Raw genomic sequence first — 13,770 nt, 5'->3', positions numbered from 1 at the left:
GAAACGTGGCTTGAGATAAAACTAGCTAGCCTTAAATACTGGACAGTTTCATACAGCTCCTTAAACATCACTATAGTAAAAAAAAAAAAAAAATTTCAGTCGTGGACCAACTATATTTTTTTGGTAATCGGAAATATTTATAGTCTTCAAAACTTCCCAGGAGTTCACATATAGGAACATGATGGACATTTAGCATCTGCTCCTTTATTTCTCAATTTCATTATCAATATGGACCAATACTGTAAATTTCTTATACCTGAAGCTGCAAACTAGGGGCCCACAGGCTGTCCTGACTGGTTTGACTGTACAGTGGTGTGGTGGTTGTTTACTTGTGCTTTTAAGTGAATCTGACTGTATTAAAGCAGAACATTCTCCTACCCTAGCATTCCCTAGTGCCATACACCTGGCTAAATTCACATCTCTTTTCTGGTTTCTGTATAAACTGAATTGCTAATACATTTATTTAGTTTTTAATTGATGCAGTATCTGAAGATCTATAACAAGAAAATTTAACTTTACTAAGAAATCCAGGGTCTTAAAAATTATTTTAAAAATCCCATTCTTAATTTTATAATCACAGCTTATTTATAAATGCCTAAGTAAGGCATTTGTAGTCCCACTGAATGAAGTTTAACACCAAATCCATGTATTTTATTCTTAGAAAAGCCACATGAACATACATTCTCCAGTCCATTTACTCACTGAACTGGCCAGAACTGTGGGTCATCCATCTTGTTTCAAATTCCACACAGTAGCAGCAAAGTTAAAGTAGCTAAAGCAGCAACAGAATGTCATAGTGGTGAGGTGGGACAAACTAAAAATTGACAGAGGCAGTTCAAAAGCCACAGTCCTCTATTCTTGGTGTAAATCATTCAGTGTAAGAATAAATTGTTATAATTATATCAAATGAAGTAATTTGTTTAGGAAGGTAGACAAAAATATGCAGCTTTTTGGGGTTGGTTTTTTTTTTTTTTTTTAGCTCTGGATAGAAAAGCTTTCTAAAGATTGTTGCTTAAATGAGTTATATTCAGCTATATTAAGTATAGATGTTAAAGTACTTGCAAAATTATATGCATACCCCAAGTTCATCTAAAAACATGATCATACGATGTTTGTTACTTTTGATGAATGGATTGACACCTTCCATGTAAGGCTCCTAAAAATGTAAAAATAAAAAGCTTACTATATACGCATCAAAAACATTATCTGGTCCATAACAGAAACCATACATGTAGCAAAAATTCTTATAAATCAAATTATCAGTAGCAGCACATTATTCATAAGAATTAACTGAATCATACAATGACCATATTTTTCCTTCTAATATAAGCAAGCAGCTATTCTGAGGAATAGGAGTATGGAGTATTTTTAATGAACAAACAAATTCTGGATGAAAAAAAGCACACATAGCCTAGCAAACACAAATTTCTTATATGTAGGTCATTCAAAAATAATTACTGAGAAACTATCAATATTTGCCAAGTACCCAGAGGTTATTAGAACCTAGCAGAGAATATAGGGAATTAAAATATAGTGTGGTAGGGACTGCAATAAAAAATTAGTACTCATAACCTGCCTCAGGGTTCAGATAAATTGAAAAGCTGAGTCATACTATAAACTGCTTCATTCTAAAATCTTAAACCGTTTCGAAAATATGCTATGTTGTAAAACGGGAAAGGGTTAGTATTAATACACACTCTCTTAAAATCAGTAAGATGAGATAAGGACCTCAATAGTCGATTCCAAAGAAAGAGACATGAAAAATCATACAGTTCTAAGAGTAATGAAATAATGATACAAAAAGTAACATGCCTATCAGATTGTCAAAAATAAAAAAGTAATACTAGTTGAGTTTTGGCAAGGCTGTGGGGAGCAAAATGTCTTCTTACTTAGTACTTTTACTCCAAAGTTCATTTAAGGAAATAACTGGACAAGTTTGAAAGGAAGTACATATAAGGATACTTGTTATCTGTTAATATTAACAAAAACAGATGACATAGTATGATCCCTACCAGAACATTAACAGTCATTATCTTTAGATAGTGGGATCACATATGGGTGTTTTAAAAACTCATCCGAATTTTAATATTTACAGAGAATGTTTATTGTGCAATACATAATAAAATTGATTGGGGTGCATTTAAAAATATGCTCATTCATTTTTATATTTAAAAGTGGAAGAATCTGATTATACTGGAAATTATACTGAAAAAAATACCTTTCTACTAGCTAAAATGGTGGTTTTTAAAATTCCACTATTAAAAAGTAAAATCTAAAAGCATCTAAAAATATGAACATACCAACAAAATAATAAATTATCTTTATGAAATATCCACTGTTGAAAATTTACTTATGCCATATTTTATGGTTTTATCTTGTCAAAGTTTCACTTATAAATGACATTTTAAAGTATCAAAATGTTTTTACCTTAGCTCCAAATTCCACAAGATTTGCTAAGTTCTGCACAGACTTAGCCACTAATATCAGTGTTCTTGCAGCAATAGGAGATGGGGAATCTATAAGAGAATTGGGCACAGCTAATGACACCAACTCCAAAGGTACTTCCAAGTAAACCATTGTAAATTTAGCACTTTAATATTTCCTTACTGTTAAAAATACTAACATTCTTCCATTCAGAACTCAATGTTTTTTGGAAAAAGTATGACCTGTATAATTCAAAAGAGCTTGATTTAAAGGGGGAAAAACTGAATACACTTATCAGTGCTTTTAGTTTGTGAAAAGGGTACTACAAGATATTTCAAAATACTTCAAAGCTTTATCTTATTGCTAAAAAGACTTGTTACTCCACATACCCTTCAGGACAATTCACAAAGCTAATTTCAACCCATCCAAGGTTAGCAATTTGCAATATGAGCAATTCCTTGCTCCCAGCCTCCACTGACTCAAATAATTCACTTTAAAGCTCAATAACAAAGATAAAGTCTGAAATCTCTGCTTTATTTTGAGGAGAAAAATATGCAATTTATTAATTTTTTTTAATTAATTTTTAAAAAATATTTTAAAGGTTAATCAGGAAGCACTGCCTTATATAGATAATAGGATGTAAATGAAAAATATTTGTCTCTATTAATTTTAAGCTCTGAAACATAATTATTTAACAGTAAAAACCTATAGATAGTCTATTTGGCTGCCTGATTTTAGATTGTACTCTTTTTATCTGAAGTTGCTAAACTATAAATAATATTGCCTAGTGGTTCAGAGTCTAACATTCAGATAAATAAATCTCTCCAAAAGAATTCTAAACCCTTAATTCTTAATAGACCCATAGATTTAACCATTTTAGTAGCAATTGGAGATAATTACAGAGATATGATGGCTATAAAGGTAATAAGATACTCCAAAAAATTTTAATACAATTTTGAGCTTCAAATTATTAAGACAAAAATACTTCAGATTCCTTCTGCTAATGATGGCTCATGATTACATTTGTAGTCACAAATATCATTCTAATCCTTTATTTGAGAAGTCTACAACATCTGAAAGTCAATCCATAATGGGCATTTGGGTAATAAGCAAAACTGAATCTGGTTTGTTGGAGTTTAAAATGCCAATTAACATTATATAGCTGGTGACAAGAAATCTCAAAGGGCTACTTTCTTCATAAGTATTCACAGAGTACTACTGCAACTGCAGCTATAATTTTAAAATCCAACTTGCAATGGTAGTGACAGGGTCTAGCATGGGTTAAAAGCACACAGGAAGCTCTTCTTCCCAACTTGAAAAAGCCAACGTTGCAGGCTGGAAAAAGTCATCATCATAAGAGTTTGAGACATAGGGATGGGAAAAAAAATGATCTGTGTCTAATCAGGCCATCTCAGCCTTCAAATATTAGATGGAAAGAAAGGTTAAGAAACAAAATGGAAAGAAAAGGTAAAGTAGCAAAAGGAAGAAGAAAGGGGTGCTTTGGAATGTTTTATACCAAGTCTTATAATTGCATTAAAAAAAAAGATTTAAAAGAAAAAATGAGTAACCTTACTAAAGAGTATGAAACTATTCTATTTTTTTAATTTCAAAATTTATCAAAAGCTGATTACCTGAGATGATATTAAACATCCGTGGGTTCAGGATGGCAGGACAGATAAGTCGAAGAAAAACAAAACCACTGAATGGGAGGGAAATTTTGTTTTTTTTAGAAAACTACAGTATGTGTTACATTAAAATAATATATATAAACAATAATGTTAATACCTGTAGAACCATGAACTTTGAACTAATGTAGGGAAGACCAAATATGCAACTTTATGAAAATAATAAGCTAAAGTATCTTACTTTAAGAACATATATATTTGCTGCTTAAACATTATTCACTTTTCTCAAATTTAGATTTTTAGATTTACTTTGGGAAGACTTAAGTTGTATCTGTAACATTTACTGTTTTGGCTATTATTTACTTATTCCAAGCTAGTAGTGCATTTTATACTTACTTTGAGGAAGGAGTGTCCTTAGGAACACTAAGAATTTCTGAAATACTGTAGGAGTACAAATAAACCCTTCGAATAGACACATAATCCTGTAAGGTCCTAAAACTAACATTCTCTAACTTCTCTTTCTTTCTTTAAACAGAACAGCTCAGTAAAGTCTGTTATAAATGAAGTTGGTTATACTGATTTTGTTGTTACATAAAAATTAAGAATCCATTGTACTAGGGAAAAAGTGACTTCTTGATAAATGAAAATGTATACAAACAATGTTGAAAAGCTTTTCAGGCAATGAAGAAAAAGACATCAAGCTTTCTAAAGTTAAAAAAAAAAGTTCTCAAATTACAGAATATTAATAGCAAAACCAAAAATTAGTATAAAAGCACATGGCTTAATAACAGTTGTCATATATGATTCTACCTGCTAATCTTACTCTGGGAACGAAGTACAAAGTAAAACTACAAGTGTATATAGCTATTCCTAGTCTGCTCCCTTCTTCAGTTAGTGATAGGGTTTATGTCCTTGTGTAGATAATATTTCTCTAATTTCCTCTTAAAAGGAATCCACACTAATAATTGACCTCACACCTGCCCTTGTAAAGACAAGCATTATTTCCAAGTTGATAAAATTCCTTTTAGAGATTAAAATAATTGACACAGTCTCTGTTCTCTATTAGTGAATAACCCAACTTTTCAGCATTTACCTCCCAATGATGTTGTTTGCTAATTTTGGGGAGTCTTAGAAAAATTAACGTGTTGCTTCTCAGATAGCATTTATTCTTAATATACAATTATTAAGTCTTTAGATTTCTTTATAGCAGGTAATTTATGAAGAATCTTGCATAAATTTTGCTTGAAAACATTTTTATATCTTTGTCTTTGAATCTGAAACATAACCTAGCAACACCAAACCATAAAAGAATTTCAGTGTGCAAATCTACTTTCCGGGAATTTTTAGAGGTGATTTTAAATGTAAGAGGGATACTAGGTATCTACACATATACTTAAAAGCTTAACTAGGGATAGAAATCACCACCTTGGCCATAAATGCCCCTTAAAAGACCCTGTAGTATCAAATAATCCACATAGCAGAATTTCCAGCTATTTGCTTAACAAATATACTTGTTTGAAACTTACAAAAGTTTTCATTTACATCACACAAAACTGTGCTGCAACATTATATGCTTGTAATACGTTTCTATTCCTCTCAATCACTACTAAAGCCAAGAAATACAGAATCTACAATTCTTAAACATTTATGTCATATCATTACTAACCAAGAGAGATTTTATCTGTAAAAAGAGTAGAAGCCTCTTTACAAGATTTAGGTTGGGGGCAGGATTAACACACATTTTCAAAACTAATTATATGATGTTGGTGTCTTCAGTAGTTGCCCAATTTTTTTTAATAGTGTATAACATGATGGGCAGCATATATTCTATATGATAAATTTTATTATTAGACTCCTGAATTCTCTGATGTTTTTGCACTAATTTCCTACTGTCTTGAATGGGTTGGGGTGTGCTTAACAAAAGCGTACAAGAGTGTTAAGGATATTAGATTGGGTCTTAGATGTTTTGCCTTTAGTTCTGCCTTAGCCACTAACTTTCTGTATAACCTTAAGCAAACAATTTAATCTCTACAGATCTGCTTCCTCATTGGAAAAGTTACCTTAATGACAACAAAGTCCCCCTATATAAGCTACAAAATGCTATGACTTGACAAAGCAATTCCTCCTAATTACTGCACAATGAACACACTGTAACAGCTTCAGAACTAAGTAGACTCTGGTTGGAGATTAGCCCTGAGTCACAAACTGTTACAAACCAATGAATTAATACCTAAATTGTTCAATTATTACTCTTCCTTCTCAGCACAAATCAACCCGTCTTTCTCTCCTCCCAACAGTGAATGTTCAGGTTTTTAGAAAATGCAAAAAGGTAGCTTGCTAGCTAAGTATCTCATGGTAACTTCAAAACAAAAACAAAAACACTAAGTTAAAGTTTAGGGGGGCTTCCCTGGTGGCGCAGTGGTTGAGAATCTGCCTGCTAATGCAGGGGACACGGGTTCGAGCCCTGGTCTGGGAAGATCCCACATGCCACGGAGCAGCTGGGCCCGTGAGCCACAACTACTGAGCCTGCGCGTCTGGAGCCTGTGCCCCGCAACGGGAGGGGCCGCGATAGTGAAAGGCCCGCGCACCGCGATGAAGAGCGGTCCCCGCACCGCGATGAAGAGTGGCCCCCACTTGCCGTAACCAGAGAAAGCCCTCGCACGAACCGAAGACCCAACACAGCCAAAAATAAATAAATAAATAAATAAAGTAGCTATAAAGTTTAGGAGCTATCTGAATTCAGAAAATATTCAACAGGGCTCTGACATAAAAGTCAAAAGGTCTTGAATTGTATACTGTATACTGTTAGTCTCCACATTTTCACAATTATCCACTTGACTCTCAGTGCAGGCTATATGATTTAACAAAACAGTAAGTCTTACCTAACAACTCTTGTTCTCATGGTGGTATTTGTAGGCCACTTGTGCTGAACAGATTTCTGTAAACACCCATAAATATACCTCAGTGTCCTGCCAAAATAACATAATCATCTCAATACAGAAAGCAATTGAAAATACTGATCTCATTGCAGCCTAAAGCTTAATTTACAAAATACATGACATTTTTAAATGCAACTGGCCATTTTCCCCAAAAAAGTTCTCTGTTACAAGTAGTGATATTTAGCAAAGGATAAGGAAAACTTTAAAAACTTTTCATCATCAATTCATTTAACCAATTCTTTACATTTACTTTGGAAGAAATCCTACCATTTTTAGATTACTTCTGTATTAAAAGTATGAAAAAGTACTGGAATGAGGATATAGAGGAACTAATGAGTACAGGTTCCAGGGAGACAGATTTTAATGTAAGTTAACTTCTACCTGAATAAGCGAGCTGACTAACACCGGAAGCCGCTAAGCAGACACCGAGTAATTATCTCGTGTACATTTTGAGCAAGATGTTCAACTACAGACTGGAGAGATACATGTCTTTTATGACCTTCTCAAATCTGAGATACGCTTCTATTCTTTCCCCAAGTTACTATATAAACCAGACATACTGGCCTGTATAAAAACATGATTTGTTTTATTTTAATGCAAATATTTCACTTTGGTTTCTTCAAGTCACTGTTTTTCCTTAAACACAATTCATCGTGTAAAGATTAAAAACCCTAACTTCTTCAGAGTATAATAACATCAGGACAGTGGAAAAGCTTACACATGTTTTAGAAATACAAATTTTTTAAAATGCAAATATACAATTTCTTGTCAAATTAAAATTTCACCACTTACGGTGGAAGTATTTCTGAAGCCATGAATATTTTCTCCACAAGCTCTGAAAGTATGTTCAATAGGTGTGCTAAATTAGTGTTCACATCTTCATTTTTTTCTAACTTTGATGGACTTAACTAAGAGAAGGAATAAATCAATATAAATGCATCTTGGCAATGATAAATGCAAATGAATCAAGGTAATCAAACACTTGTTTTCAAGGTTCTCTATTTTTCCATTTTTCAAACTGTATTAGTCTTTTGGTGGTGGTGTGGGGCTCACTGGGGTTTGCTCTGTGGAACTCCTAATGGACTTGTTACCATTAATTCCCATCTACTCAACTGAAGAGCAATGATTATTCAACAGTTTTCAGTTGCTTTGGGTTAATACCATTAATAAAGTTTTCTTTTATTCATTTACCACATTTTACCACAGATTTTTACAGGCACACAAAACTGTATTAGACTTTATTTTAAATATAATATTCCCAACCAGAAGACAAAAAAATCCCAGCTTCAGTGGCCACATGCACAAATATACTAGGAGTAATTAATTGGAAAGAAAGATCACCATTTATTATTATAAAGCCTATCTTAAATCTATTTATTTGAGGAAAAAAACTGATTAAAATAGAAAGGTTTTTCTGAATGAGGTAAGACTTTTAAAATGACTAATAAAATACCAAATGCCTCAGAGGCAGCATCATGAACCCTTCTAAAAACTTTCCAGTAACTTCTAAAATCTAAGAATTCTTATCTAGAATTAATGGAGTAGATTTATCTATAGGAATCTAAATTCCCTAGCCTGGATTTAACATCCAGAGACTTTCTGCAGACTTGCTGCATTTCTGTATCCTTTACACTTATTAGACCAACTATTTCAACACCAAATTATCCATTTCTTCCCCTTAAGTTAATTAGTAAAAATTGACAACTTGGTGCAGAATTAACATTTTGAGTGCTCCCAGTGTACATTATCAAAAGCAGTTCCTTTATTTTGTATCAGACATAAAAAATACATTTAATATCCTCCTTCTATAGTTGCTCTGCCTTCAAAATAAAATGATGGAATAGCCATATAAATGAGATTCTACTCCTTTTCTTAATGGTTTGTTATGAGTTTACACTGAAGGCTCAATAATCAAAAGGATGTTTTTATTTGCTTTTGAGGGGGTTATCTTGTACCTCTGACCCTCCCACCACCACCCCCACTTCAAAAAAACCTTTGAGGAGAAACCTAGATGTTATTAGCAAGTGTCACATAGAACTTACACAACAGAAATCTCTAACAATAACTTCAATTTATGTTTGCACACTTTCTGAAAGTAGCATACACTTTTATCATTAGTACAGCAGGAGAAATGATAAAGTACTTTCATGTATTTCTGGTGCAATTCAAGGTTTTTAATCTCCAAATAAACTACATCTTTTTTTAAAAAGTCTGTTTTGCATAACATTTTTCTAAACGTATTACAAAAGGTATAACTGTTCTGATGAACAGTTTCAGACAGCTAATATATTTTCCTTAAAGTGCAGTTAGCTATAAAGCATTACCTATTAAAATATGCTCTTTGCTGCAATACTCACCTCGCAAGACTGCTTGCTTTCCATTATCTTTAAGATACAGTCTTTCAAAGCGTGATGAACAAATTGTGTAGCAGTGGCTTTCATATACTGCTCCATCAAGGTACTTGCAAGTGTTGTAGCTCGAAATAGGGTAGTGGCTTCATCTACATAAATATATATATATTAAAAATTATCTGTAAAGGATTGTACAATGTGAACCAGATTGGAAATTAAATGAATTCATTTTTTCCTCAAATAATTATAGCCATTTAAGTATGTTTATTTGCATGTAGCATTAAATATTGATTATAATGACATCCTATATTCCTATAAACTTAACTCTTCAAAAGACTTTCTATTCCTTCACTTCATTAGATCATAAATGGGAGAAGGAATTAACACTGCCACATTATATGAACAGACAAAGGCTCTGGATGGTTATATGACTTGTCTAAGACTAAAGAGCCAAATAGTGACAAAACTAGGACCAGAATCCACCTTTGCTGTCCACTGAGCCCACGCTTTGAAAAATCTGAGTTAATTTACAAACAAGAATGTAACGTAAAACCCCAGTATAAATTAACTTATTTGCCTAAAATATGGCTATTAATGACTTTTAATAAAATCCTAAAAAAACACAAATATTGCCAGAAAAGACAATCTCAGTGTAAAATATGTACCACCACTTTATCTTTCCTGACAAATCTATATATTTTTATATTTTCTATGATTAGGAGGAAATAGTTTTAGATTTTACAGTTTATTTGGGGAACCTAGAAGCAAGTACTGTTATTGAGTCAAAGGGCTGGTTTGATATGGGTTATTCTGACATATTTATAAGCTGTTACAAACTACTGTGGGTCCAGCTAAATTGCCTGGAAACTACCTACCTATAGAAGCCAGAAATAAAATGCAGCTAACACCCAACTTTTGTGCAATGAATTTATAAGCAAAAAACAAACGAGAACATGGTAAGCATACCAAACTATTCTTAATAATCAAGCAGTATAAGCCATTGATCTGGACATGGAAGTCACTTTCTTACGGCTTCTAATTTATGACAAAGTTGTATTAGAGATATTACCCCCCCCAATATTAGCCAGCCTAAGAATCAGAAATGACATTCCAACTGTAATTTTTAATGAATGAAAAACAGTAACTTTTTAAAATGATTTAACTATTTAATATGTTCTAAGAGTACATATATACTTGATATATAAAATCTAATCATTAACCAGTTTTTAAAAGTATCACACTAACACATCCATACTGTACCTTCCATGCTTATTTCTCTGTCATTTAGTGTACATAACAACAACGATTCAAGCCTTTCATGAAGAAAAATCCTCAGTAGGATGCTAGCCAGTAGTGTTCGGTCCTGTCCACATACATGTGATAAAGCATAGACTACATGAAGCTCCTTTTGCAGTATAAGCTAAAAATGACATCAAGAAAGATTGTTGAAAGTATACAGCATTAAGCATTCTCAGTAACATTAACAGGAAATACATTCTTCTATATGTATACATTTAGGAATATGTTCTATTGAATAAATTTATTAAAAACAGAATGAGTTTGTAACCTACATATTTATAGTCTCTTAAAAGCAATGTCATACTTTGCAAGGCTTTTCAACCTTCTCTGCCTGTCACTGTGCCACTAAACTATGAAATTACTATATTTAACTCAATGGGTATGGTAGGAAGCAGCTGCATAGCACAGGGAGATCAGCTCGGTGCTTTGTGACCACCTAGAGGGGTGGGATAGGGAGGGTGGGAGGGAGACGCAAGAGGGAGGGGATATGGGGATATGTGTGTGCGTGTGGCTGATTCACTTTGTTGTACGGCACAGACTAACAGCATTGTGGAGCAATTATACTCCAGTAGGGATGTTGGGGGGAAAAAAAAAGTTAATTATTTTTCATAATGCCTTTAAAAATAATTGGACTGGTAAATAACTTTAATACCTCTTTAAATTCGCTGTACTCTTCTTCTGGCATGATTTTCTCCATAGAATATCGTGCTCGGACGCGCAGGGATCCTGGCTCAATACCTTTCAATGGTATATGGGAGCTGAGCAAAAACCATTCATCTGTGGCATGCCCTTTCTGCAACCGGCTTAACTGGCAGCGCATAAATACTGTGACAGAAAAATATCAACTGATTACTGTCTGAAAAGATGACACTGTAATTAGTCACACAAATTTTCCTAAGGTTCTATCTTATCTATAGTGTTAAATGCTTTTTATTAAAGGACTTTTCAGTAATATCATAAATTTAATACTAAATGCTTCATTCATTTAGTGAATGCCTGCTATGTGCCAGACTCTCTGATAGGTAGGGATGTGGGATACAGACATGATTAAGATATAGTCTCTGACTTGCACGGAGGTAACAGTCTAGCCAAGGAGGCAAGAAATCAATTATGATACCCCGTGCTAACTGCTGTAAAGTGGTATATGCTAATGAAGTACAGAGAAATAATATCTGATTCATTCTGTGGAGGTTAAACATCCATTCCAAACAGGTACCCCCTCCTTAAGCTGACTTGTAACAGGATCTGGAAGTGTAGCTAAGTAGAAACATAGAGAAAAAAGAGTGTGTGCAGTCTGAACAGAAGGTATGGTGGATGGTTTTAAAAATCCATGGACAATTTAAGAGCTATAAGAAAGCTGGTGTAGCTGGAGAGAAGGATATACAAAAGATTACACAGTGAAAGTAAGAGTGGGGAGGAGTGGATCAGGAAAGGGCCTTTCTTCTGTATCATTACTAGGGGGTTAGATTTTATCTCAAAAATAATGGGGAACCACTAAAAATGTTAAGCATTTTAATAGTACAGAAATTACAGAATAAACATTTATAGCAAAAAATTCAGGCTTTGATTCTGTTAACACATATCACTTTTTTTCCCCCTAAGCCTGATTTTTAAGAAGGTATTTAAGGATTAACCTAATTCACTCTGGTGTGAACTGCTAAATCCCATTGCCGCCTGTTTCAGAAACAGGCTGGGAAAAGTTGTGCTGCTGAGAACCAGTACTGACTACCAGAAGTGAGCAGTGTAATCTAGTTTAAAGAAGAAAATTTAACAGTGCTTTTTTTCATTTACATGCAAAGTATAGGAAAGTAGGAGAAACCTAAAAAGTAGGAAGAAGGGATAAGGAAGCACCACAGAAAGATGACCACTGTTACTGTTTTCTTTTTCTTCCTACACATTGTGGAGGGAGGGTGAGCAGATCCTACTTTAATCCTAAGGGCTTAAGTTTACAGTATATACAATTTAGCCATTTTGGTCTTTTTATTTTTTCTGTTTTAGATACAGCAATCAACACTTTTAGAAGTACAAAAAGAAGCTATCTCAAGTTACACTGCTTACACACCTTTTTAATTTCCATTTTAGACTATACTTCATTATGAATTTCCAAAGTATATAAAACATGCTTTTTTACTTTAGAAATTTCTGTGTCAACTTACAGATATCAGGATCTTTGCTTTTCTTCGTTTTATTACTAAGAGTTATTTCAAATCTGTTGATGTCAGGAGGAAGATCACTAAAGCAGCAAGGAGAAAAAGAATTAAGAAAATATCCTGGCATAAAACTATCTAATTCCTTTATTCTTAGTATCGAATAAACCCCCTATTTCTGCTGCTAACCCAGTTGAAAGTGCTAGATTTAAAACTAGATTCAAAACATGTTTTATTATTTGGTACACAGGAATACAGACAAGCAAATTACACTTTCCCTACCGTCTTTAACTTCCTCGAGTAAATCCTGGAAACCCTTGTAGACATTTTGTCTGTGTATGTTAGTAAATGTTTTTGGATTCGTCAGTAATGGTAATTCATATTAATAACTAGGTGAAAAACCAAGGACATAGCACTTTACTAGTAAAAGTGAACAAATACAATAGAAAAAAAAAATTTGTATTATTAAAATGCCTGAGCTTGGCACTGTGTTCTGAGTGATTTAGATACAGCGTTTAAAAAAAATAATAAAAGGAAAGAAAATGCATTACAGCAAAAGAAAATCATCGAATGTAATGATAAAATAAGACTTACTCAAAGACAAACTCTTCTGACCATACAGGGTTTTGCCCTTCCCTTGCATGAGTTTTTGCTACCTGGACACTATTCAGGTAGATGTTACAATATGGATTAGTAAAATGTTTTACTGGGAGTTTATGGGCTTCTTCAATATGTAAAACAAGACTGCTGACCTAAAGAAAACACAGAAATTGTTACCCCAGATTTCAAGAATTATGCATTAGGTTTCAAAGGCAATTATTATAAAAACCCAAAATAGTGACTTATTTTCCCCTTTTTTCAGAAAACATGACCTTCAGTTTTATTTTCCCTTTTAATAAATTCTTCCCACTTAAAAAAATAAATACAATAGTATTTTACAAGTTATTACTCCAATTACATTCCTGCAAAAATAATGAAATACACC

General features: G+C 33.2%; 1 protein-coding gene across 1 annotated transcript in view; it reads right to left on the bottom strand.

Annotated features, from left to right (window-relative positions):
- The window catches only part of RASA1 (RAS p21 protein activator 1), a 114,184-nt gene that overhangs the window by 7,551 nt on the left and 92,863 nt on the right, over nt 1-13,770 (bottom strand). The window contains exons 14-23 of the mRNA XM_057539753.1: nt 13,380-13,537; nt 12,795-12,871; nt 11,291-11,463; nt 10,600-10,759; nt 9,346-9,488; nt 7,781-7,896; nt 6,932-7,018; nt 4,056-4,123; nt 2,428-2,516; nt 1,079-1,156 (exon numbers count right to left, since the gene is read on the bottom strand). Of these exons, the coding sequence (XP_057395736.1) occupies nt 1,079-1,156; nt 2,428-2,516; nt 4,056-4,123; nt 6,932-7,018; nt 7,781-7,896; nt 9,346-9,488; nt 10,600-10,759; nt 11,291-11,463; nt 12,795-12,871; nt 13,380-13,537 (1,149 nt within the window). The remainder of the gene's footprint in view (nt 1-1,078; nt 1,157-2,427; nt 2,517-4,055; nt 4,124-6,931; nt 7,019-7,780; nt 7,897-9,345; nt 9,489-10,599; nt 10,760-11,290; nt 11,464-12,794; nt 12,872-13,379; nt 13,538-13,770) is intronic.

The sequence above is a fragment of the Balaenoptera acutorostrata genome, chromosome 2, assembly GCF_949987535.1.
Source record: "Balaenoptera acutorostrata chromosome 2, mBalAcu1.1, whole genome shotgun sequence".
Lineage (NCBI taxonomy): Eukaryota > Metazoa > Chordata > Mammalia > Artiodactyla > Balaenopteridae > Balaenoptera > Balaenoptera acutorostrata.
This window is presented reverse-complemented; position numbering and strand designations above follow the sequence as displayed.